The sequence below is a fragment of the Mobula hypostoma genome, chromosome 7 (genome assembly GCF_963921235.1).
Source record: "Mobula hypostoma chromosome 7, sMobHyp1.1, whole genome shotgun sequence".
Taxonomy (NCBI): domain Eukaryota; kingdom Metazoa; phylum Chordata; class Chondrichthyes; order Myliobatiformes; family Myliobatidae; genus Mobula; species Mobula hypostoma.
The window spans coordinates 182,700,053-182,727,348 of record NC_086103.1 but is presented as its reverse complement, the minus strand read 5'-3'; the positions used below and the strand labels follow the sequence as shown (position 1 = coordinate 182,727,348).

The 27,296-nt window shown below is 43.4% G+C and overlaps 1 protein-coding gene across 1 annotated transcript in view; it reads left to right on the top strand.

The window, feature by feature from the left end:
• Window positions 1–27,296, top strand: part of ints4 (integrator complex subunit 4) — a 115,640-nt gene that overhangs the window by 19,974 nt on the left and 68,370 nt on the right. The window contains exons 2-7 of the mRNA XM_063054678.1: window positions 2,073–2,270; window positions 3,677–3,794; window positions 11,674–11,780; window positions 14,602–14,787; window positions 19,464–19,514; window positions 24,479–24,567. Coding sequence (XP_062910748.1) covers window positions 2,073–2,270; window positions 3,677–3,794; window positions 11,674–11,780; window positions 14,602–14,787; window positions 19,464–19,514; window positions 24,479–24,567 — 749 coding nt within the window. The remainder of the gene's footprint in view (window positions 1–2,072; window positions 2,271–3,676; window positions 3,795–11,673; window positions 11,781–14,601; window positions 14,788–19,463; window positions 19,515–24,478; window positions 24,568–27,296) is intronic.

The following is a 27,296-nucleotide window of genomic DNA, read 5'->3' as shown; positions in this document are numbered from 1 at the left end:
ACAGCAGCCAGAGAATTGGAAATGAATACCAATGAATTGATCCACTTGACCCGAAACAGGAGTGTGTGGGCCATGGCAGTCAAAGCTCAATCTGGGCATGGCACCTGATGATGATGATGATGATACTATCCTGAGATTCATTGGGACTTAGTAAGTACAAAAAAAAACTTAATAGCAAAGGCAAAAGACAAACTGCAAATACAAGAAGAGAGAGAAAAAGATAAATAATCAATAAGTATTGAAAACATGAGATGAAGAGTCCTTGAAGATGAGTCCATAGGTTGTAGGAACGGCTCAGTGTTGAGGTGAGTGAAGTTATCACCCTCGTTCAGGAACCTGATGGCTGAGGGGTAATGACTGTTCCTGAACCTGGTGGTGTGGGTCCTGAAGCTCCTGTACCACCTCCTCGATGGCAGCAGCGAGAAAGGAGCATGACCTGGGTGGTGCGGATCCTTTATGATGCTCTGCTGTGACCGCACTCCATGTTGCAGATGCTGGGGACTGAGATTATTGGAATGGGTCTTTGAAATTCACAGAAAAATCACATTTGCCTTTTATGTTGGGCTTTCCAGGGTCTGCAAGGCTGGAGTGGCCCAACTCAGTGGTTCTCTTATGTGAAGCCAAAATTGTTTGCAGAGTTAATTCTCTTTACTAGATTCCTGGGTGTCAACATCTCTGAAGATCTGCCCTGGGCCCAACATATTGATGCAATCTCGACAAAGGTACACGGAAGGTTAAACTTAATTAGGAGTCTGAGGAGATTTGGTATGTCACCAAAGACGAGCAAATTTCTACAGATCTACTGTGGAGAACTTTCTAACTGGCTGCACCACCGTCTGGTATTTAGAGACCTCGCCTAGGATTGGAAAAAGCTGTAGAGGGTTGTAAACTCAGCCAGCTCTGTCATGGGCAATAGCCCCTCCAGTGTCGAGGACATCTTCAAAAGGCAATACGTCAAGAAGGCGACATCCATTATGAAGGACCTTCAGCACCCTGGACATTCCCTCTTTCCCTCTTCTCATTATTACCATCGGGGGAGGTTACAGGAGCCTGAAAACACAGTCAATGATTTAGATTAGATTATGAGTACACTCAGTCCTCTTTCACTGTAATTTAGAAATGCATACATGCATTAAGAAATGGTACAATGTTCCTCCAGAGTGATATCACAGAAAAACAGGAGAAACCAAAGACTAACACTGAACAAAACCGCATAATTATAACATATAGTTACAGCAGTACAAAGCAATACCATAATTTGATAAAGAACAGACCATGGGCACGGTAAAAAAAAAAGGTCTCAAGTCCCGATCGACTCCCGAGTCCCCAATAGCAGGGGGCAAAAGGGAGAAACTCCCTGCCATAAACCTCCAGGCACCGACAACTGCCGATGCCTTGGAAGCACCCGACCACAGCTGACACTGAGTCCGTCCGTCCGAAAACTTCGAGCCTCCGATCAGCCCCTCTGATACAGCCTCCCGAGCGCCGTCCTCTGCCGAGCGCCTTCGACCTCACCCCGGCCGCTGAAACAAGCAAAGCCGAGGATTCGGGGCCTTCTGCTCCGGAGGTTCCAGTTACCACACAGTAGCAGCGTCAGCAAAGCAGACATTTCAGAAGTTTCTCCAGATGTTCCTCCGTACTCTCACGTCTGTCTCCATCAATTCAGAATTGTGCACGGCACCCTACTTGACAGATTACAGATATCATTCACACTGTGTCGCGCCGCCATCTTCTCCTCCTTCTCAACAATTGGAGCTCCTCAACTGGAGCACCCAGAGGAAACCCACATGGTCACGGGAAGAACATTGCAAACTTTCTTACAGAGGACACTCAATTGATGTTTGACCTCCGACATCCTGAACTGTAATAGCATCGTGCTGATCGCTGTGCTACTGTGGCGCTCAACGTATAGTAATTTTTATATGTATTGTTCTGTACTGCTGCCGCAAAAGAACAAATTTATGGTGATATACATGTACTTTGATAATAAATTTTCTTTGAACTTTGAAATTTAAAAACATTTATCAGTGATAATAAATCTGATTCTGATGTTTTTCTGTCTCCGAAAATAGCAACAGCCACATGAAGAGGTTCCAGCCAAGAAGCTCCGACTGGCAAAGCCCAGTAAATCTGCAGCCCTCCACATTGACCTGTGCAAATCCACAAGCCCCACTGAAGCGTTGCAGTACCTTCTACAGTTTGCAAAGAAGCCCGTGGAGGCTGAGAGCGTGGAGGGAGTGGTACGGATCCTCCTTGACCACTACTATAAGGTACAGCCCTTGCCATAGTCGGTGGTCTCTGTAACCAACACTCATACCTTCTGGTCAAGGTGACGCTGAGCTGCGATGTCCACCAAGGCCGTGGCTCCGACTTGGCTATGTTTAGGTTTGTAGGGATGATGGGACAGTCTGTTATTCCCATTCTCCCTATTATTCCCATTCCTCTGATGTGCAGGTATCCAATATTCCATTCACATTCTCTTAAAGACTTTGGCAAATAGAGTGTCTTCTAGTCCAGGGCAGCACCCAAAATTGACTGCAATGGGAGAGGGGATAGGAAGGGAGGGAGGCGAAATTTGAGGTGTAAATAAGCTAAGTTCAAGTTTAATTGTCATTCAGCCTTCTAGATGAATACAGCCAAACGAAACAGCACTACTGCGGGGCCACGATGCAAAACGCAGTGCCAACAGTCACGCACAGCACGAGGCATGTATAATTCCAATAGCACTAAAACATACAGTCACACAAAGTATATATAGCCCAAGTCCCTGAGTGTCATGGTCATGATTGATGGTGCATGGGCTATTGTCCTGGAACCACTTTTCTGCAAGAACAAGCACACAGTAGTTCCTCATCACACCGCTGGTACAGAACGGGGAGTTAGGGGTCAGGTTCGGATTAAGGGACAGGTATGAGGTGGGGAGTTAGAGGTCAGAGCAGTGAATGAAGAGTTAAGGGCAGGAGCCTGTGGTTGGTGTACAGGTCAGAGCACTGCACAGTTGAAGGCCAGCGACCTGTGGGGGTCACGTCTGCAAGCATTGAAGACCAGCGATCCCCATGGTCAAGGGTTATGGACAGTGGGCCATGAGGGCGCGGGCTAGTTGTGTAAATAAATAACTGAAGCAGAGAACATGAGTTATAGAGTCTGTGAAAATGCGTCTGCAGGTTGTGGAATCAGTTCAAAGTTGAGGTGAGTGAAGTTATCCACCCTGCTTCGGGAACTTGATGGTTGGGGGTAATAACTGTTCCTGAACCTAGTGGTGTGGATCCTGAGGCTTCTTTACCTTCTTCCTGACAGCAGAAGCAATAAGAGAACGTGACCGGGATGGTGGGGAGGGTCTGAAGATGGATTCCTCTTTCTTGAGTAAATTTACTCAATGATAGGGAAGGCTTTGCTGGTGAAGGATTGAGCTGTATCTACCACTTTCTGTAGCCTTTTCCTTTCCAGGATATTGGTGTTTCCATATCAGGCTGTGATGCAACCAGTTAGGATGATCTCCTTGGTACATCTATTGAAGTTCATCATCCACACTCACTCTCCAATATCTTTTCTCTCTCGTCACCAAGTTTTGTTTTACAATTGTTCCTATGAATAACCTCGGGAATTGTTAACGTTAAAGTAGCTTGCTGTTTGTTTCATAAGCCATGTTGGGAAAGTAAATGTATTTCCGTTACAGGAGAACGAGAGTTCGGTCAGACTGAAGATTGCTTCCTTAATTGGGTTACTGTCGAAAACACCAGGCTTTCTGCCTGACTGCATTGTGGAAGATGTTATCGTCGCCCTTAACAATGAAAGTAAGTAGCAAGAGATCCATACTTTGAAAGTATCTACAGCCTGTTCTGCTGTAACATGGGGAGCATTGTAGCTTAGCAGTTAGCACATCGCTTTACAGAGCCAGCGATAGGAAGATAGGTGTTCAATTCCCACCACTGTCTGTAAGGAGTTTCTATGTTCTTCCCATAACTGTGTAGGTTCCCTTTAGGTGCTCCCGTTTCCTCCCATATTCCAAAGACATACAGATTCAGGTTTGTGAGTTGTGGGCATGCTATGTTGGCACAGGAAGGGTAGTGATACTTGCGGGCTGCCCCCAACACATTCTTGACTGTGTTGGTCATTGATGGAAATGACATGTTTCACCGTATGTTTGGTTGCTTTGATGTATATGTGCCAAATAAATCTAATGTTTAATAAGTCATTATGACTTCCTGTAATTCAGATCAGATTCAGATTTATTGATCACATATTAAATTAAAGGCATCTGTTAGTCTTGCGAGACCATGGATCAGCGCCTGGAAAGTCTTCACTCTCCAGGGCGCAGGCCTGGGCAGGGTTGTATGAAGGACCGGCAGTTGCCCATGCTGCAAGTCTCCCCTCTCCAAGACACCGATGTTGTCCAAGGGAAGGGCATTAGGACCCATACGGCTTGGCACCAGTGTCGTTGCAGAGCAATGTGTGATTAAGTGCCTTGCTCAAAGACACAACACGCTGCCTCGGCTGGGGCTCGAACTCACGACCTTCAGGTCGCTAGTCGAATGCCTTAACCACTTGGCCACGTGCCCACACTTGATCACATATACATTGAAGCGTAAAGTAATGATCCCATTATAGACGATAAGACCATAAGACACAGAATTTAGCCACTTGGTCCTTGGAGTGATTTATTTATCCTTCTCAACCCCATTCTGCTGCCTTCTCCCCGTAACCTTTGATGCCCTAACTAATTAAGAAACTATTGACCAGGGGACTTCCGGGTCATCAAGGGAATGGCGGCGTAAGGAAAAGGTCTCTCGACAAAAAAGAAGGTAAACTGCCCCAAAATCGAATTTAGACAAATACTTAATATTGCATAACTATATTAATAAAAGGGGCAAGGATGATGTCTAAGAACAAGATTAAAAAGTCCGCTCCGAAGGCTGATAAACATAAAGAGATGCAGCAAGGCGACGGGCCTAGCTCCCCCACGGCAAGCCAGGACGGAGATAATGAGGGGGAATCGGTGACTCTGTCTTTGATTCTCGGAGAGATTCGCGAGTTCCGACAAGATAACAGCAAACAGCTGGAAGATATTAAAGGAGAAATAGTAAAAACTAACTCGAGGATAGATGAAGCCGAGGCGAGGATTGTTGGAATTGAAGAGAAGCTACAAAACGCTGAGGAAGTGATAGCAGAAATGCTGAAGCTGCAAGACCAGCTCCAGTGGAAACTAATAGATCAAGAAGGCCGCTCAAGAAGGGAAAATGTGAGGATTTACGGAGTTCCCGAAGGAACCGAAGGTAAACCCGGATTGATGATTCCCTTCATAGAGAAGCTGCTTAGAGAGAACCTTGATATACCGGATGCAAAAGACCTACAAATAGAAAGAGCTCACCGCGCGTTGGCACCACAGCCCCCGGCAGGCATCCAGCCCAGATCGATTCTGGTCAGATTTCTCAGTTACAGAAGGAAGGAAGAGGTGCTTAAAAGGGCATGGCAAAATAAAGGTTTCATGTGGAACAACTGTAAAATCAGTTTAGACCACGACTACGCACCGGGGATTCTTGCCAGACGGAAGGAATATACGGAAACAGGGAGAGTCCTGAAGGAAAACAACATCAGATTCCAGACCCTGTATCCAGCTCGGCTGAGAGTCTTTTACGACAAAGGGACAAAAACATACGCTACGGCGGAGGAGGCAACGTCGGACCTGGCGGACCGGGGACTACCTATTAAAGTCATCACCCAACCGGAGTCGCTACTGGAGAGGATTCGGCAGAAGTCGTGGCAGTTAGTGGGGCGAGGACGCTCCACACAAACCAGAGTGTCAAACTACAAGGAAAAGCTGCAAATATTCAGACGCGAATGTACAGAGAACACAGATTAATTAAGGGAAATGACTGAAAAGAGTAAATCAGACTTAAAGGTAAAATGAAAACTGGTAACTGAAAATAAACTAGGCGGAATAACTTGAATGATAGCAATATGGTCGAGACATAAATAGGAGAAAATTCTCTATGATTATTCAAACTGCTGAGGGCCCTCTAACACAGGGTGAAGATAGAGGTTATCCCTCTGAACTGAGGCGGGTCGGTGCTCAGGCCTCACTGTGGGAAGTGGGAAAAATTTTCAAATGTTACATGTTCAAGAATGTCTACGATGTGGTTATATGTCTTGGTTTACTGTTGAGAAGGGATTGCTTACTGTTTGGTTAGAAAAGGAGAGTGTTTTTTTTCTACTAGAGAAAAATGCAAACTGAATTGGTAAAAATAATTTCCTATAATGTTAATGGGGCTTTGATTTCAATTAAAAGAAATAAGATTATGTCTAAATTGAAAAAGGAGAGGGCACAAATAGCTTTCCTCCAGGAAACACATATGAGCCAATCTGAACATGGAAAATTAGAAAGAATGGGCTTTAAGCATGTATTTTATTCATCATATAAATTGAGTCACAAAAGAGGGGTAGCTACTTTAATATCAAGTACTCTTAATTATGAACATATTTCAGAGACTAAAGACAAAGAAGGACTGTTTGTAAAAATCACAGGAAGAATAGAAGGTACAGATATAACATTGCTGAATGTTTATGCTCCTCCAGGTAGTGAATGGTCATTTTATAGACACATTTTTGACCTAATGGTCAGTTCTCGAGGGGTAGTAATTTGTGGAGGGGATTTTAATATTAGATTAAATCCTGTATTAGATTCTTCAAGAATAGTTACTCAGAATAAACCTCTGACTTGGAAAATGAATTCATTGATGGAGGAGTTGGGAATTATAGCTGTCTGGAGGGAATTACACCCTACTAGTAAAGATGATACACATTACTCTTTCCCTCATTCAGCCTGTTCAAGGATAGACTATTTCTTTATCTTTAATACAGATAGACTCAGGATAAAAAACTGTAATATTGCAACAATTGATCTGTCGGATCATAGCCCAGTCTCTATGTCTCTAATCCTGGAAAGGAAAATGAGGAAAACACTATGGAGGCTAAACTCACATATACTCAATAACCCGAAAGTAATGGAGAGATTGAGGGGAGAAATCAAAGAATATCTAGACCTTAATGACACGGGAGAAACATCACCAGTGATCTTATGGGATACAATGAAAGCTGTACTGAGAGGGAAAATTATTTCCATTACCACTCACATGAAAAAAATCCATGCACAAAAATTAGCAGACCTTCAAGGAAAATTAAAACAACTTCAAGTTGTAGATAGCAACAAAAGTAATTCAAATCGAAAACAGGAAATTAGGAAATTGCAAAGTGAAATTGACTATATTTATACGTTGGAAACTCAAAGAAATTTTCTTTACCTGAGACAAAAGAATTATGAAGTAGGAGGTAAATCAGCTAGATTATTAGCATATAAATTACAAAAACAACAAGCAGACAATACAATTCATAAAATAAAGAATCCAAAGACAAAGCTTGTGGAGAGTACAATAGGGAAAATTCAAGAGAGTTTTGAAACATATTATCAAGAGCTGTACTCCCAACCCTGGGCCCCCAATGAGCCCTATATAGACAGTGTATTGAATTTTTTAGATCTACCTAAACTTACAGATTTACAAAATGAAAGTTTATTAGAACCAGTAACTGTCAAAGAACTGAACGTGGCCATCTCTAGGTTAAAGGCTGGAAAGTCCCCGGGTTCTGATGGGTTTACCTCAGAGTGGTACAAGTCCCTGAAGACACAGTCAGCCCCATTACTACTTAACACCTTTAATTGGATCTTGCAGAGAGGAGAAACTCCACCTTCCTGGAGAGAAGCGATTATTTCAGTTATTCCTAAAGAGGGTAAAGATAAACTAGAATGTGGCAATTATAGGCCAATTAGTGTTCTTAATTTAGATTACAAACTATTTACATCTATATTAGCGCGCAGATTGGAAAAGTTTTTACCTGGCCTAATCCACTTAGACCAGACTGGATTTATTCAACAAAGACAAACACAGGACAACATAAGGAGAACTCTGCACATATTAGAACAGGTTAATAAGAACGAGACAGAGACAATGGTAGTAGGATTGGACGCTGAGAAAGCTTTTGATTCGGTTAGTTGGGCATTCCTATACTAAGTGTTAGGAAGATTCGGCTTTCAAGAAAAGTTTATTAAAGTAATTCAGACTCTATATGACAGCCCTACAGCCCGAATTAAGATAAATGGGGACCTCTCTGACTCCTTCATCTTAGAGAGAGGCACTAGACAGGGATGCCCAATTTCTCCTCTCCTTTTTGCGCTATATATTGAACCGCTTGCCCGACTAATAAGACAGAGCAAAATCGTAAAAGGTATCAAGGTGGCAGGGATTGAACAGAAAGTGGCGTTATTCGCAGATGATGTTTTGGTCTATCTGAGTGAACCAGAAAAATCATTTATAGGATTGTTTATACTGTTGGATGACTTTGGGAAAATATCAGGTTATAAAATAAATGTAAAGAAAACGCAGGTTATGTCCCTAAATTATACACCATCCAAAAAATTGCAGGATACGTACGATCTTAAGTGGGAAGCTAAATCATTAAAATATTTAGGAATAACCCTGCCGAAGGATCTTTCAACACTGTCATAGGTAAATTATGGGCCATTAATCTCAGAGATAAAAGCAGATATGCATAGATGGAATCTTATTCCCTTTTTAAGTTTAAATTCAAGGATAAATACTATAAAAATGAATATTCTTCCTCAGTTATTGTATCTTTTCCGTACTTTACCGGTGGAGGTGGATGATAATCAATTCAGGGAATGGGACAAATGGATTTCCCGCTTCATTTGGCAAGGAAAGAAACCTAGAATTCGATATAACACCTTACAGTTAGGGAAGGAAGGAGGAGGTATGGTTCTCCCTTGCCTGAGAAATTATTTTTATGCCTCACAGATAACCCCTCTGTTATATTGGTGTAATAGGGAATATAAGGCTAGATGGAAGGAAATAGAATTTGGATTAGTTGACAGTTTTCCTCTACAGGCCTCAATAGCTGACAAAGGATTGATGGCCCAGTTGGAAAAATTTAAAAACAGTTGGATAAATCTTACATTAAAAGTATGGCAGAAGGTGGTTAATTCATGTGGAATTAATAACATGTTAAAACTCTTTAGATGGTGTGCATATGATACCGAATTCCTTCCCAACAGAGGAGATAAAAGATTTGAGCTATGGATAAAGAAAGGTCTTACAACCTACCTCTCATTTATAGATAAAAGAGTATTACAAAATTTCCAAATCCTGCAGGACAAACATGGCCTAGAACACAATGACTTTTTTAGGTACCTTCAAGTACGAAACTATGTTAACCAGAGTTGTAGATATATAGACCTATCAACAGTAGAATTAGAATTTTTCAAGATTCTGAATTCGGCTTGCAATTCAATACCTAGTAAATCAGTTTCTCGATTATATAATGCACTCTCCCATGCTAAAAATGTAAATACACTGTATATTAAAGAGAAGTGGGAGAAAGAAGCGGGGTTGGTACTTTCAGAGGAGGCTTGGGGGAAAATCTGCAGCTTTCAATGGTCCTCAACTAATTCTTTGACTTGGAGAGAACATTGTTGGAAAAACATTATAAGATACTTCAAGACCCCATATCAGGAAAAATATAAAGTTACAAACATGACGTGTTGGAGAAGGTGCGGCTCCAAGGAGGCAAATCATTTTCATATTTTCTGGGATTGCCCTAAATTAAGTCTATATTGGGAAGGTATTCATAGAACATTAGTTAAGGTACTTAGGTCCCAGGTACCTCTGAACTTTGAGACGCTCTATTTGGGGCATGTATTGTTTCTTGAACAGAAGAAAGATATAAAGTTGCTGCAGGCCCTTTTAGCGGCAAGCAAGAAATCAATCACAAGAAAGTGGCTAAATCCAATACCACCTACATTAGAAGATTGGCATGAAATTATCTTGGAAATATTTAAAATGGAAAAGTTGACTTACTCCCTGAGAATTCAAAAAGAAAAATTTTATCAAATCTGGAATAAATGGATTGAATATATAACCCCAATGCGAGCAGACTTTAGATGACTCTCCTAATGATTTATACTGCTCTTCTCATCAACACAGTAATATTGCTAACATAAGCACCCCTAGTCTAAATGTCTTTTTTTTTGTTTTCTTTTGGAAAATAGAGAATTAACACAAGTAAAGGGAAAGATTTGGGAAAGGGATAAAAAATGAAAACATTAAGTAAATAAGTACATAGTGTTACGTACCCCGTAACTGGGTTGCCAAACCAGCAGAAATGGATCACTCAGTTGGAGTCTGGATTACTAGAACTAAGAAAGTTTTATTAAAGAAACAAGCAACACAGTAATCGAAAGGATAATAAATGCAACAGTTCAGCGATGATAAACACACAAGTGCACAGAATTAAGATAACAGCTTCCACTCACAGACCGGCGATATTGCTCACAAGCAGCTTCCGGGCGGGTCCTTTGTGATGTCACCTGAGGTCACCGACTGTGACCCCTCCTCCAGATGTGGTCGATCCTCTGCAGTGAACCCGGCACCCAAGCGAGGGTGGACACACACCGGGTTCCTGCTGATTGTACCTTTCCACCCTGTGCGTTTATGGCCCGGTACTTCCCACCGACTTGTGAGAGGTGCACCGCTTCCAGGGTCTCGTTACCTCGGGTGTCGTGTGTGTCCTGCCTTAGCGAACCTGTCCCTTTTTATTCCCCTGCTGGGTTATCGCCTGTCCATCACTTCAAACAGTTCAGGGTTCAAAGGGGGAGCCGCTCTAGACAGCTCTCTCTCCCATCCCTTCATTACACATCTCCAGATCGCCTGTCCATCACTTCAAACAGTTCAGGGTTCAAAGGGGGAGCTGATCTTGACGATACCCAGACTGATGGCTCCTTCATTAACATCTCCAAATGCTGCTTCATTGTGTGCCTTATCTCTCCCTCCCCTGAGGACAGGTGGCAGACCAACTGCTGATGCCCCTGGTGCTAGCCCAGGCCAGCAAACATCTTAATTTATGTGTATTCTCGTCACAATAGGGATTGGATAATTATGTCTGCGGGCAGGAGCAAGCATGAACAAATTAGGATATAAACACCTACAATGGTTGTTACATAGGCATTTTGGACATTTTGGACCAATGGAAATGGTCCAGAAGAGTTATAAGGAAACTATTATTACTATTTTTCTTAACAACTAATACCATTACTTAGCCTAATAGATTAGAATTACCACAGTACATAATTAACTATTAAGTGTCTAATTTCCTTTTATATCATCTCAATGTGTATTTAAGAATGTATAAATAATTATAGTTTTATACATATAAAAAAAATGGAAAAGGTTATATGTGTGAAAAAAGTACATGATATTTGTGAATTCCTTATCCAAATAAAAATAAAATTTAAAAAAAAGAAGAAACTATTGACCTCTGCTTTAAATATACCCAATGATTTGGCCTCCATAGATTTCTGAGCCAACAAATTCCACAGATTCATCACCCTCTGGCTAAAGAAATTCCTCCTCGTCTCTGTTCTAAATTCTGATCCTGTGCCCTCTGGTCCTAGACTATAGGAAACGTCCTCTCCACATCCAATATTCAATAGGTGAACTACCTGTAATCATAGTTGGAAAAAAAAGATGTTGAAATGATGACAAAGTTTCTCAACAAGGGTGGAATTGCTGTATTGGAATAATTATTTCCATATGTGACATATTGTTGCAGAATCTCACCATGTCCTCGCCCAGTTATTGGACACTGCCTTGGTGATTGGCATTCAGCTACAAGACAACCTGCCTCTCGGTTTTCGTTTAGTTGAGATTGGTTGTAAGGTAAGAAACAGCTGCTTGGATGATTCTGATTCTCTGGTTGTTGGCAGGAGAGACAAAGAGGTACAAGTGATTCAATATTCAAGGTTGTTTATTGTCATTCTTCAGTGCACAAGTGTAAAGGAGAATAAAATGATTATTACTCCAGATCCGGTGATGCAGCACAAAAAAAACACAACATGCAGGACACAATAAAAACACAAAATAAATATAAAGATAAAATCAATCCTATAATCCATGATCTACAAGTAATTGTAATAAATTACACTTGTGGCCATTTTTAATAGGTACGCCTGGTTAATGCAAATATCTAATCAGCTGATCATGTGGCAGCAACTCAATGCATAAAAACAGACGTGGGTTAAAAGGTTTTGTTACTGTTCACCCCAAACATCAGAATTGGGAATACATGTAATCTAAGTGATTTTTGACCATGGAATGATTGTTGGTGCCAGACAAGGTGGTTTGAGTATCTCAGAAAATGCTGATCTCCTGGGACTTGCACGCACTGCGTTTTCTAGAATTTACAGACAATGATGCGAAAACAAAAAAACATTCGGTGAGTGGCAGTTCCGTGGGCAAAAACGCCTTATTAATGAGAGCGATCAGAGGAGTATGGCCAGACTGGTTCAAGCTGACAGGAAGGTGACATTAACTCAAATAATCACATGTTACAACGGTGGTGTGCAGAAGAGCATTTCTAAATGCACGACATGTGGAACCTTGAAGTGGGTGGGCTACAGCAGCAGACCATGAACATAGATTCAGTACCACTTTACTAGATACAAAAGAAACCTAATACAGTGGCCACTGATTTTACGTACATAAAGGAACACGAGGTGATATATATGTAGTGGTGGTGGGGGGGGTGGGGAAGTTGATTAATGGGTGGTGCTGTTGATCAGCCTGACAACTTGAGGGAATTAACGATTTTTGACTACTTCTGGCAAGCTAAGTATAAAAATATTTTAGCAACACAAGATCCTCTTCAATCACATATCTACTTTCACAGACTGGGGTGGGAACACTCAGCAGGCCAGTCAGCATCTGTAGAGAGAGAAGCAGAGTCAGCATTTTATCAGAACGGGAGCAAATGTAAAGTTGGAGGGAAGACACAGGAGATGAGGGTGCAAAGACAATGCCAGTGAAATGGATAGAGGTCAGTCAGACCATAAGACGTAAGAGCAGAATTAGGCCATTTGGTCCATTGAGTCTGCTCTGCCATTCAATCATAGCGAATCATTTTTTCTTCTCCTCAGCCCCATGCCTTGGCCTTCTTCTTGTAACCTGTGATGCTGTCCCCAATCAAAAACCTATCAAATTTACACCCCTCTGTCCTGAGGCTGTGCCCTCTCATCCTAGACACCCTCCACCATTGGAAACATCCTTTACACGTCTACTCTGTCCAGACCTTTCAACATTGGAAAAGTTTCAGTGAGATCCCCCCTCACCTTCTAAATTTCTGTGAGTACAGACCCAGAGCCATCAAACATTCCTCATATGATAACCCTTTCATTCCTGGAATCATCCTTGTGAACCTCCTCTGAACCCTCTCCAATGCCAGCACATCTTTTCTTAGAGGAGGAGCCCAAAACTGTTCTCAATACTCAGGGTGAAGCCTCATCAGTGCCTTTTAAGCCTCAGCATCACATTCCTGCTCGTATATTCTAGGCCTCTTGAAATGAATGCTAGAATGGTTCGAGGATCCTCTGATTGGTAGGAGGCAGCGGCTGAGAATAAAAGGATCCTTTTCTGGTTGGCCGCCAGTGACTAGTGATGTTCCGCAGGGGTCGGTGTTAGGACTGAATCTAGGATCAAATGGCTTGTTGGATATGAAGAGCTTTTGATTGCTCTGGGCCTGTATTCGTCAGAATTCAGAAGAATGAGGGGTGACCTCATTGAAACCTATCAAATGGTGAAAGGCTGTGATGGAGAGGATGTTTCCTAGTTGGAGAGTCTAATACTAGACGGGACAGCCTCAGATTAGAGGGGTATTGGAGTTGCGGAGGAATTTTTTTTAGCCAAATGATCGTGAATCTGTAGAATTCTTTGCCCCAGGCAGCTGTAAACCCCAACTCTTTATGTACCTTTAAGCCAGAGATTAATAGGTTCTTGATTGGTCAGGGCATGAGGTGTTACGGGGAGAAGGCAAGAGGTCGGGGCTGAATGGAAAATTGGATCGGCCACGATGAAATGATGGAGCAGACTCAATGGGCCAAATGGCCTAATTCTGCTCCTATATGTTGTGGTCTTATTGTTTTTAATTTCATTCAACCATGCGTGAATACCAATGAATACACCCAAACAAAACAACATTATTCCAGGGCCAAGGTGCAAAACATAGTTTTGATACTAATAGTCACACACAGCACAAGACACATAATAAAGAGCAAGCATGTACAAGGTATCCGTAAAATTGAGTCATAGATAAAATATAGTCCAAGACTCTAAGAAGAAATAGAAGTCATAGGTTATAGGCTAAGGGCGAAATGTTTAAAGGGAATATGAGGGGGAACATCTTCACTCACAGGGGTAGTGAGTGTGTGGAATGAGCTGCCAGCGAAAACGGAAGATTGCAACATTTAAGGGAAATTTGGATAAGTACATGAATGGGAGGTCAATGGGACTAGGCAGAATAACTGTTCAGCACAGACTGCTATTGTGCTCTATGACGCAATGATTTGCTGTTTCAGATGGCCAGCACCATTTACAGTGTGTACTCCATTGAACGTAAAGTGCTCTCAGACTCTCTGTGGTGATAAAGGATGCTGTAGCAAATCATCTATAGTAATTGTTGTGTTGTTGTTCCCCTGCAAATGACCAGCACCTGGCAGACACGTCCCACGTGGTACGGAACAAATGCTTGCAGCTGATTGGTTGCCTGGGGCCCCTCGAGAGGCTGGGGGCAAAGGAGCTGGAGAACGTGGCTGCCAAAGACGTGCAGAAGATCATCAGTGAATCGTTCACCGACCAGGATCCCCGGGTCCGAACAGCAGCAATGAAAGCCATGGTAAACTGAATTTCACTTGACCTCACAATATACTTTATTATATCTTCCCACACTGTAACACTTCTGCAATTGTTATATCTTGTTCTGCCCAATGCACTGTGTAATGAATTGATCTAAATGAACAGTATGCAAGACAAGTTTTTCACTGTACTCTGGTCCATAAGCCAATTTAAAGGTTAAATATCTAAAGAGCCCACCCACCCTGGACATCCTCCCTTTTCCCTCTTCCATTGAGCAGAAGATACAAAAGCCTGCAAGCATGGACTACCAGGTTCAAAGATAGCTTCTATGCCACTGCTACAAGACTATAATGATAAGATGGATCTCTGATCTGGCATTCTACCTCATTATGACTATTATTTATTCTGCCTTCAGTTGTTCTTTTACTTCGTACTACCTCAACGCATTGTTGTTCTGGATTGATCTGTTGAACATTATACAAGACTGGTTTTGCACTGTACCTTGGTAATAAACTCAGTTACCAATTTGCCAAACCGTGTCTGCCTCCACCGTCTCCTTGGGCACCTATTTCTGTTTTTTAAAAAAAAATGCTACTCTGATCCTTAAATTTCTCCCCTCTCACCTTAAACCTCTAGTTCTAGATTTCTTTTCCCTGAATGTCATCCAAACTGATCATTCCAAGCATACCTCTTCCTAGAGATGCTGCCTGGCCTGCTGCGTTCGTGTAGCTTGAAATTCCAGCATCTGCAGATTTCCTCGTGTTTGTGATTCCAAACATACACTTAGTGGCTACTTTATTAGGTACACCTAGTTAATACAGTTATTTATTGAGATACAGCATGGAATAGGCTCTTCTAGCATCGACCAGCGATCGCCTGACTTAATCCTAGCCTAGTCACAGGACAGTTTACAATGAACAAATAACTAGCCAACCGGTATATCTTTGGAGTGAGGGAGGAAGCTACAGCAGCCATAGAAAACCTATGTGCTCATGGGGAGAATGTACAAACTCCTTGGAAACAACAGCGGGAATTGAACTGGTACTGTAAAACGTTGTGCTAACCGCTACGCTACCGTGCCTCTAATTAGCCAATCATGTGTCAGCAACTCAATGCATAAAAGCATGTAAATATGGTCAAAGAGGTTCAGCTGGTGTTCAGGCTAAACATCAGAACGGGGAAGAAATTACTTTCACCTTGGAATGATTGTTGGTGCCAGCTGAGGTGGTTTGAGTAGCTCACAAACTGCTGATATCCTGGGATTTCATACACAACAGTCTCTGGAGTTAACAGACAATGGTGCAAAAAAAAAAATCCAGTGAGCAGCAGTATTGTAGGCAAAAAAGCCTTGTTACTGAGAGAGGTTGCGGGAGAATATCCAGACTGGTTCATGCCAACAGGACGGCAGCAGTAACTGAAATAACAACATTTGTACAACACTGTTGTGTGGAAGAGAATCTCTGAACACACAAAATGTCGAAACTTGAAGAGGATGGGCTACAGCAGCCGCAGAGGACCACACCACATTCCACTCCTTTACCTGATAAACCGGCCGCTGGGTGTGGGTACAAGAGGTTGTGTGGAGTGATGAGTCTGACTGTCATATTGTTAAATTGATTTTTTATTGCCACATGTATTGAGGTACAGCGGAAAAACACGGTTTGACATGCCAAACATACGGATAATTTCATCACATCAGTGTAATGAGCTCGTGTAAGGGAAAAGAGTAACGGAGCACAGAAGGCAGGTTGTAAGGTCAAGGTGTATCTTATTTATTTAGAGATAAATAGGATCAGGTGTCAGAGGCTCTGTACTCAGATCGCACTCTCTGTCTTGTTGGTAGGGGAGGGTGAGGGTCGTTGCTTTGCTGCTGCTTGTGCGTGGGGGAGTAGGGCATTTTGGGGTTCTAGCATTTTTACTGTCCCTCATTTTTGGGGCACTCTTCTGTTTTTGTGGATGTCTGCAAAGAATAAGAATATATTGTATATATTTTCTGATATTAAATGGAACTATTGAAACTAGCAGCCACCTATTTAACCCCAGCCTAATCACAGGACAATTTATAATAACCAATTAACCTACTAAGCTGTCTGTCTTTGGACCATGGGAGGAAACTAGAGCACCTGGAGGAAACCTACACGGTTCACAGGGAGAATGTACAAACTCCTTACAGATGGCGGTGGAATTGAACTCTGAACTCGATGCCCCGTGCTACGCTACCGTGGTGCCCCTATCACTCAGTAGTTTTATAACAGCAGGATAGAAACTGTCCTCGTGCCTGTGGTACGTGCTTTCAGGCCTTTGTATCTTCTGTCCGATGGGAGAGGGGAGAGAGAGAATGTCCAGGGTGGGTAAGGTCTTTGATTACGTTGGTACAGTGGTGATGTTTCCTGTAGCTGGGATATCTAGGACCAAGGGTCATTCTTAGAGTAAAGGGTCAGACAAGTGTAAGCCTGAGGTTCTGCCAGCATGTGTTTGTCCAGGGGAAGACAGCCTCTGGCCAAACTGAGAAACCTCGTTTGTGTGGATGCTGTGTGATGTGTTGCCCGGTTACAAATCTGCACCACAAAATATCAGACAGTACACCATGTGCAATAAAATGATTGAACTTTATAAATCTTAATCTGACTGTCGGGTTAGTAAAGAAAATAAAAAGAAAAAGGGCCCATTTTAATGAAACAGTCTAATGTGCACGTTGGAGCTCACGGTTGTCCATCCATTCGTTCCCCACCGACCTCTGAGCGTTGCTGACCCTTGCAGCCTGGCTCCAAGTCCACTCCATTTGGCAGTCTACCGACCCTCTCCACTCGCGTCTTCTCTCTTCATCTCTCGCCGACAAAAGACCACGAATACCTTCTCTCAGATCCACAAGAAAGAAACAACGTGCCTCTTATTGGATGGCGAACATTCCAAAGCGCCCGATATCTCTCTAGTCATAACCCAAACGTTGCTGCTACAGAGAAACCATTACATTAGCAGTGAAACATTGCAGAGAAATCATTACATTAGCAGTGAAACATTACAGAAATGCCATTATATTAGCAGTGAAACATTGCAGAAAGGCCGTTACATTAGCAGTGAAACATTGCAGAAAGGCTTTTTATTAGCAGTGAAACATTACAGAGAGGCCATTACATTAGCAGTGAAACATTGCAGAGAAATCATTACATTAGCAGTGAAACATTACAGAAATGCCATTATATTAGCAGTGAAACATTGCAGAAAGGCCGTTACATTAGCAGTGAAACATTGCAGAAAGGCTTTTTATTAGCAGTGAAACATTACAGAGAGGTCGTTACATTAGCAGTGAAACATTACAGAGAAACCATTACATTAGCAGTGAAACATTACAGAAAGGCCGTTACATTAACAGTGAAACGTTACAGAGAGGCCATTACATTAGCAGTGAAACTTTACAGAGTGTCACACGAAGTAGAACTATAAAACAATGCAGAATTAAGTGTTACAGAGAAAATGCAGTGGAGGTAAACAACGTGCAATGTTATAATGAGGTAGATTGTGAGATCGAGTCACAATTGTACTTGAGAACCATTCAATAGTCTTATGACAGTGGGGTAGAAGTTGTTCTTGAGCCTGTTGGTATGTGTATTCTTCTAATTTTGTATCTTCTGCCCAGTTGCAGGAGGAGATTTGCTGATGATACAAAGATTGGAGGTGTAGTGGGCAGTGAGGAAGGTTTTCAAAGCTTGCAGAGGGACTTGGACCAGCTGGAAAAATGGACTGAAAAATGGCAGATGGAGTTTAATACAGACAAGTGTGAGGTATTGCACTTTGGAAGGACAAACCAAGGTAGAACATACAGGGTTAATGGTAAGGCACTGAGGAGTGCAGTGGAACAGAGGGATCTGAGAATACAGATGCAAATTCCCTAAAAGTGGCATCACTTTTAGGTCGTAAAGAGAGCTTTTGGTACATTGGCCTTTATTAATCAAAGTATTGAGTATAAGAGCTGGAATGTTATGATGAGGTTGTAGAAGGCATTGGTAAGGCCGAATATGGAGTATTGTGTTCAGTTTTGGTCACCAAGTTACAGGAAGGATATTAATAAGGTTGAAAGAGTGCAGAGAAGGTTAACAAGGATGTTGCCGGGACTTGAGAAACTCAGTTACAGAGAAAGGTTGAATAGGTTAGGACTTTATTCCCTGGAGCATAGAAGAATGAGGGGAGATTTGATAGAGGTATATAAAATTATGATGGGTGTAGATAGAGTGAATGCAAGCAGGCTTTTTCCACTGAGGCAAGGGGAGAAAAAAACCAGAGGACATGGGTTAAGGGTGAGGGGGGAAAAGTTTAAAGGGAACATTGGGGGGGGCTTCTTCACACAGAGAGTTGTGGGAGTGTGGAATGAGCTGCCAGACGAGGTGGTAAATGCGGGTTCTTTTTTAACATTTAAGAATAAATTGGACAGATACATGGATGGGAGGTGTATGGAGGGATACGGTCCGTGTGCAGGTCAGTGGGACTAGGCAGAAAATGGTTCGGCACAGCCAAGAAGGGCCAAAAGGCCTGTTTCTGTGCTGTAGTTTTTCTATGGTTGTGGGAGAAGAGAGAATGTATGCGGTGAGTGGATTTATAGAATGGTCTGTGCTCTTTTCTGTTGTTGGTTGCTCAGACCACAAGGTTAATGATGCATTCGCAGCATGGTGTTTATTCCGTGTCACTGGTACTCATACTGCCTCTTCTGCTCTGTCCTAGTTACAACTCCACGAACGGGGAATGAAGCTGCAGCAGACCATCTACTCTCAGGTAAAGACAATAAGCCCTCTCAGAATGCCACACACAACATTTCAGAGGAACTCAGCCGATCGGGCAACATCTATGGAGGGGGAATAAACAGTCCACATTTTGGCCTCGACCCTTCACCTTTCCATCAACCCTCACAGTCCCCTCAACCTCTCCCGCTCCCCCTCCCTACCTTCTCCCAGTCCCTCCCACTCTCTCCAGCTGTCCCACAACTCTCCAACAGTTCTGTCCTCCTCTTCCAGTACTGGCCTTCTGTGCGCCCCTAATTTCTATCGTAACAGAAACAGAGAACGTTCGAAGCTCTCAACAAGCGAGGAAGCATCTGCTGTTAGTGAAACAAAATTAAGATGGGTAGCAGAAGAGATTCTGCAGATGCTGAAATTTCAGAGCAACACCATCAAAATGCTGGAGGAACTCAGAGGTGAGGCAGCATTGGTGGAGAGGAATAAAGAGTCGATATTTCAGGCTGAGACCCTTCATCAGGACTGGAAAGGAAGGAGGCAGAAGTCAGAATAAGAAGGTGGGGGGGAAGGGGGGAGGAGTACAAGTTGGAGACCAGGTTAGGGGAAGGAGGGTGGGTGAGTGAGTGAGAGAGGGGGAGTGATGTAAGAAGCTGAAAGGTGATTAGTGGAAGAAGTAAAGAGCTGAAGCAGGAGGAATCTGATAGGAGAGGAGAGTGGACCACGGGAGAAAGAGAAGGAGTAGGGTCACCAGATTGAGGTTACAGAGAGGTGCAGAGAGGAGAGGGGGTGATACGGGAGGCACAGATGGAGAATGGAAAAAGAGAGGGGGGATGGAGAGTGGGGGGGGTGTGGTTGGTAATATAGTCATGGAGCAATATAGTGGGGTACAGATCGCTCAAGCACTCCATGCTGGCCATGGTGCCCACCCAACTAGTTCCAATTTCCTGAATTTGTCCCACATCCCTCTAAGCCCCTTTTCAGCTAGTGCTTCTTAAATGATACCGTAAGACCATAAGATGTAGAAGCAGAATGAGGCCCTCTGCCGTTTCATCATTTTCCCCCTCAGCCCCAATCTCCTGCCTTCTCCCCGTATCCCTTCATGTCCTGACTGATCAAGAATATGTGAACCTCTGCCTTTAATATACCCAATGACTTGGCCTCCACAGCTGGCTGTGACCAGAAATTCCACAGATTCACCACTCTCAGGCTAAAGAAATTCTTCTTTGTCTCCGTTCTAAAAAAGACGTCTCTCTATTCCGAGGCTGTGTCTTCTGGCTTAGACTCTCCCCACTAAAGGAAACATTCTCTCCACATCCACTTTATCAAGGCCTTTTACCATTCAATAGGTTTCAATGAGGCTACCCTCATTCTTCTGAATTCCAGGGAATACAGACCCAGAGCCATCAAACGCTCTTCATAGACAAACCATTCACTCCTGGAATCATTTTTGTGAACCGCCTTTGAACCCTCTCCAACATCAGCACATCCTTTCTTAGCTAAGTAGCCCAGAACTGCTCACAATATGCCAAGTGAGGCAACCAGTGCTTTATAAAGTTTCAAAATTGCATCCTTGCTTTTATATTCTAGTCCTCTTGAAATGAATGCCTTGAAATGAAATTAACCTTAAGGGAATCCTGCACAAGGGCTCCCAAGTCCCTTCAATCACCTGTCTCAATCACTTCTTCCAGCAGCTTATTCCATATACTCACTCCTTATGAGGGATATGTTTAGGGTAAATTAGACAATGGGGTGACCCGTTGGGGCACCCTTTGAGAGAAGTGCAGTCTGATGTGAACAGAATGAACATTAAATTTTTCTGCATGCTATTGGTATCACTTTGCTTTGGAAATTGAAGAAGAAAAGCTCAATTGATTAAAGAAGAGCGACGCGTAGCAAGGCAAATATAGCTCCTCGTTTAACGAAGGACACTTTTGATGGCATCACTTCTGGTTGATCTGCCACCCTTGTGCCTCTTGTTGTCATTTTGGAGACGTGCAGTCCTTTCATCCGCCGTCTCTCCATCTCTTCTGTTAATTCTTTGTCTCTGATCTTGGAGACGTGCATTTCTCTGCTCCTTTGTCTCTTCCTCTCTCCTCCTCCTTGTGCCTGTTTTTGTTATTGTGAGATTTGCAGTCCTTTCATCCCCCGTCTCTTCATCTCTTCTGCTGTTTGTAGTTTGTCTCTGATCCTGGAGACGTGCATTTCTCAGCTCCTTTGTCTCTTCTTCTCTCACCTTTTTTGTCCTGACTCTTTGATCCTGGAGTCATGCGGCCCTGGCCTCATCCGATTCTTGTTCTCTCCCTCTCCTTGCCACTTCCCGACGACGTTTGGCATCATTTCTTGACCATAACGTCCCCCTTCTCTTTCCACGCAGTATAATTAGGCTGACCATATTTTTTGTTTACCCTAATGCTGGATAGAAGATACGAAACAGTAACACCAAAGCCTCCAGGATGCTGATTATTCTTGATGATGTGGTTGGCACTCTCCTAAATGGACACGATATAGTCACCGCTGTCCTTTGACTGCAGCAAAGGGTTTGATGGGTGTTTCGAAGTATGTCATTACAATAAGATTTAATTATCTCTTATTGATGGGTCTCAGTTTGATCTGTCCCAATCCTGCACATGCTGATGGTGATTAGCAGAATGTGACCGCTCGAAATAGCTGCCCTGCCCTTTTGCTCCGGTTGGTGTCACTACTGTGAGCATCGTGAGTCGCTTCTGAGGCTGGCCGTGCGCATGCGTCGTGGTGTCGCGTCACAGTTTCTATCATCGCTGACATCGGCTCTTGGGTGAAAGCAGGGCTGTTGATTTTGGCGAGTGAGCAATTTTTAACGAATATATAACCCTGAACCTTGACTGCATTCTGTAAGTTAGCACATTTTAAGTTGATTTAGCCAAAAATAGTGCCACTGTAATGCACCGTTTGCGCTAATTGGAGGTCACAAACAGATAAACAGAGCATGAGAGTTTTAATAGTATATAGATGCAAGCAGGCTTTTTTTTTTAGTACTTTATTTTCAAAATTTCAAAAGAAAACAATGAAATCATCAAGAACATACCAGCTCAGACATGTATAAAAATGAAATAAGCAAAAAAAAGGGACATAACATTATTGTACAAAGTGCTCAAAAATACTAAACATTAAATCTCAAATGAGGGCCGTGAGAAATCAGCTGGGGGGAAATTGCCACCGCCCCCGGCCTCGTCCAGGTAGGCAAGAAATGGATCCCAGATAGCTGAAAATTTTTTAATTGAATTGGTTCTCAAGAACCTAAGTTTGTCCAACTGTATGACATATCAGCCATCCATCTCCGAAAGGAAGGGGGAGAGGGTGATTTCCATTCCCTCAAGGTAAGTCTTTTGGCAACAATCATCCCCAGCATCAGAGATTGTTGTATGGCTGCAGGGAAACAAATAGTAGATTGTGAGCAGCCAAATATAGCGAGACCAGCAAGCAGGCTTTTTCTACTGAGGAACAGTGAGACCACAACTAGAGCTCATAGGTTAAGGGTGACAGGTGAAATATTTAAGGGGAACATGAGGGGTAACTCCTTCACTCAGAAGGTGGTGCGAGGGGGTGGATGTGAGTTTGACTGCAACATCTAAGAGAAGCTTGGATAGGTACATGGGTGGAAAGGGTATGGAGGTCTGTGGTCCAGTTGCAGTCAATATGATTATGCAGAATAATAGTTTGGAATGGATTAGATGGTCCAAAGGGCCTGTTTTGGTGCTGCCGTGTTCTATAATTCTTAACTCCTAATTATTCTGATCCTTCTTCCCTCCATCCTCTGCACGCTCGTGTGCTTTTCGAAGAGTCTGTTACACGCTCCTCTGATATCTGCCTCCACTATCACCCCGGCAGTGCATTTTGTGCCCCCATCACTCTCTGCAAATACAAAAGCACCTGACATACCTCCTTTCTACTTTCCCTCTTATATCCTAAATGCATGCTGTCTAGTGCTAGACATTTCAGTCCTGCGATAAAGAATGTTTAAGAGATTCTTTGACAGGCATGTGAATAATGGAGGGATGTAGCCAATGTTCAGGGAAGAGGGATTGGATTAATTAGGATTCATCAGCTTATTTGGCAAAAGAAGGTCTCTGCTGTGCTGTAATGTTCTATGTATCCACTCTGTCTGGACCTTTATATTGTTAAATGTCTTTATTAGATCCCGCCTCTGCTCTAAGAAGAATCCTGTATATCACATAACTTTAGAAACGTACCAAATCTCCCATCATAGAAAGATGCCCCTTTAGAACGGAGATGAGGAGGAATTTCTTTAGCCAGAGCGTGGTGAATCAGTGGAATTCATTGCCACAGACTGCTGTGGAGGCCATGTTACTGGGTATATTTAAAGTTGAGATTCTTGGCTACTTAATGGGTACCATGGTAACGTAGCAGTTAGCCCGACGCTATTACAACTCGGGCATTTCAGAGTTCAATTCCGTTGCCGTTCTGTAAGGAGTTTGTATGTCCTCCCTGTGACTGAGTGGGTTTTCCCCAGTGCTCCTGTCTCCTCCCACAGTCCAAAGGTGTACTGGATAGGGTAATTAGTCATTGTAAATTGTCCCATGGTTGGATTAGGGTTAATCAGGGTTGCTGGGACGGCATGGCTTGAAGGACTGGAATGGCCAACCACACTGTATCACTAAATGAAATAAATTAATTAGTAAGGGTGGCAAAGGAAGGCAGGAGAATGGGGTTGAGAGGGAAAGTAAATCAGCCATGATCGAAAGGCGGGGCAGACTCCATGGCCCATATGACCTAATTCTGCCCCTTTGTCTTTTGCTGTTATTGTCTGAGAGGGAAGAGTTTGCAGAACTGTAGGGAGTAGGGTGTAGGGCTAGCATGGATACAATGGGCCTAATGTCTGTTATAATCATGCTGTAATTCTATGTAACCGTCTATGATCCCTGAGATGTTCTTATCAATGTACATGGGTTATTGTTGAGAATTATTGGCACTGCTTTGTTTAATTGATCCTCTGCTCTTCCAAAGGCTTGCAAGGCACTATCGGATGACTATGAGCAGGTCCGTTCTGTGGCTGTGCAGCTCGTGTGGGTTATCAGTCAACTCTACGCAGATAGGTCAGTGTTTTTTTATTAAATGTCCTTTATTCAGGATAAGTAAGTACTCAGTGCAGAGCTATTTACATGCTCACTGTCTCTTGCTCTAGAGTGTGTGGGGTGAGGGGTCCTGTGTGTGTAGGGGTGAGGGGTAGAGTGTGTGTGTGTGGGGGTGAGGGGTAGGGTGTGTGTGTGGGGGGGTGAGGGGTAGAGTGTGTGTGTGGGGGGATGAGGGGTAGAGTGTGTGTGGGGGGTGAGGGGTAGATGTGTGGGGGTGAGGGGTAGAGTGTGTGTGTGGGGGGATGAGGGGTGGAGTGTGTGTGGGGAGTGAGGGGTAGATGTGTGGAGGTGAGGGGTAGAGTGTGTGTGTGTGGGGGATGAGGGGTAGAGTGTGTGTGGGGGGTGAGGGGTAGAGTGTGGGTGTGGGGTGAGGGGTAGAGTGTGTGTGGGGGTGAGGGGTAGATGTGTGGGGGTGAGGGGTAGAGTGTGTGTGGGGGGGTGAGGGGTAGAGTGTGAGTGTGGGGTCGTGTATTGGGAGGTGGCATATCCCTGTCTCACCGGGGTTGGAGGTTCCTGGCTACCCTTACCCGGTTTACCCCGCCTGTCGAAGTGCTGTACCGGGGTGTGGCCACTGTTGCATGCAAACAGTCACTTGGAGCCACAGGTGAGACTGGTGAGCAGGTAGGGGCCAAAGTTGGGTGAACTACCCTGGGCGGAGCACGACAAGCCCACCACTGGAGGTGCTGCCCCTCCCTAGACACCCCATATACCCCACTACAGAAAGTTCAATACTACAAAAGGTAGTGGATACGGCCCGGTCCTTCATGGGTGAAGCCCTCCCCACCATTGAGCACATCTACACAGAACGCTGTCACAGGAAAGCAACATTCATCATCAAGGATGCCCACCACCTGGGTCTTACTCTCTTCTCACTGTCGCCATCAGGAAGAAGGTACCAGAGCCTCAGGACCCACACCAGCAGGTTCAGAAACAGTTATTACCCCTCAACCATCAGACCTATGAACCAAAGGGGATAGCTTCACTCAACTTCACTTGCCCCATCATTGAAATGTTCCCACAACCTATGGACTCATTTTCAAAGATTCTTAATCTCATGTTCTTGATATTGTTTATTTACTTATTGTTAATAATTTTTTCTCTTTCGTATTTGCATAGTTTGTTGTTCTTTGCACATTGGTTGTTTGTCCATCCTGTGGGTGCGGTCTTTCATTGATTCTATTGTTTTTGGTTTTACTGTGAATTACTGCAAGAAAGCGAATCTCAGGGTTGTATATGGTGACATATACGTACTTTAATAATAAATTTACTTGAACTTCTCAGTAAACAACAAACTTCTAAGCAATTTAATAACAATAACTATTTATATAAGCAACACACACAAAAAGTGCCGGTGAACGCAGCAGGCCAGGCAGCATCTATAGGAAGAGGTGCAGTCGACGTTTCGGGCCGAGACTTCGTCAGGACTGTACCTCTTCACCAGCAACTTTTGTGTGTGTGTTGCTTGAATTTCCAGCATCTGCAGATTTCCTCGTGTTTGCGAACTATTTATATAGCATATTTCATACAATGAGATGCAGGCTCAAAGTGCTTTATATAGATCGTAAGCATAAGTCAATATGGTCATAAAAAAATGAGAATTAAAAATCATACATAAAGACAAACATTATATAGAATCAAAAATACCATATTATGTAAGTACAATCAACATCAACAGGCGTTAAGTAATCCTATAAGTAGGCCAAATTTAAAAAGTAGGAATAAGAAGTTAGCAATAATACAAACCCTAGACAATCTGATGGAAATTCACTGCATGCCCACAGCAATATTTCATCCTAATCGCTTTATGAAACTGCCTTGCTGCATGACAATTAGAGATAGAAAATAAATACTAGATGCCATCGGCAGTCATGTCTGTTGAATACGTGTGTAATAGTTTGCAAAATCTGTGTAACTGTGAAGAGCTATGATGTTAAACCACCATATCCTTTCTCAGTTCAGGTGGTTGCTTGGATTTTTAAGAGGTTTGGGGTGGCACATCAGCCTAAAGGTAACCATAATGCCCACAATGCCAGCTGTAGGGTGGGTTTTCAATTCCTGCCGCTGTTTGTACATGGTGTGGGTTTCCTGCAGCTGCTCTGCTTTCCTGCCACATCCCAAAAGACGTACAGGTTAGGGTTAAGGTAAGTCCTGGGCATGCGGTCTTGGCGCTAGAAGCCGTGGTGACACCTGTGGACTGCCCCCAACACAATGCCAATATAGCACCGGTGTCCTGAGTTCAATTTTGCGTGGGTTTCCTCTGGGGGCTTCAGTTTCTTCCCACATCCCAAAGGCATGCGGGTTAGGTTAAGGTGACATCTGGGCATGCTGTTCTGGTACTGGAAACATTGGCGACGCTTGCGGACTGCCCCCAGCATGGTTAGCAAAACTCTACTACAGCATCAGTGACCTGGTTTCAATTCTGCGTGGGTTTGTTCCAGGTATTTCAGTTTGCCCCACGTCCCAAAGGCATACGGGTTAGTAGGTGAATTGGTCACATGGGTGTAATTCAATGGCGCAGGCTCGTAGGGCCGGAAGAGCCTGTTGCTGTACTGTATCTCTATATAAAAAATAGGGCTATTAATTTGGCGCTGGAAACATGCCAACACTTGTGGGCTGCCTCAACACACCATCACACTGTGTGGGTCGTTCATGCAAATGACGCATTTCATGGTATGTTTTGATGTACGGTA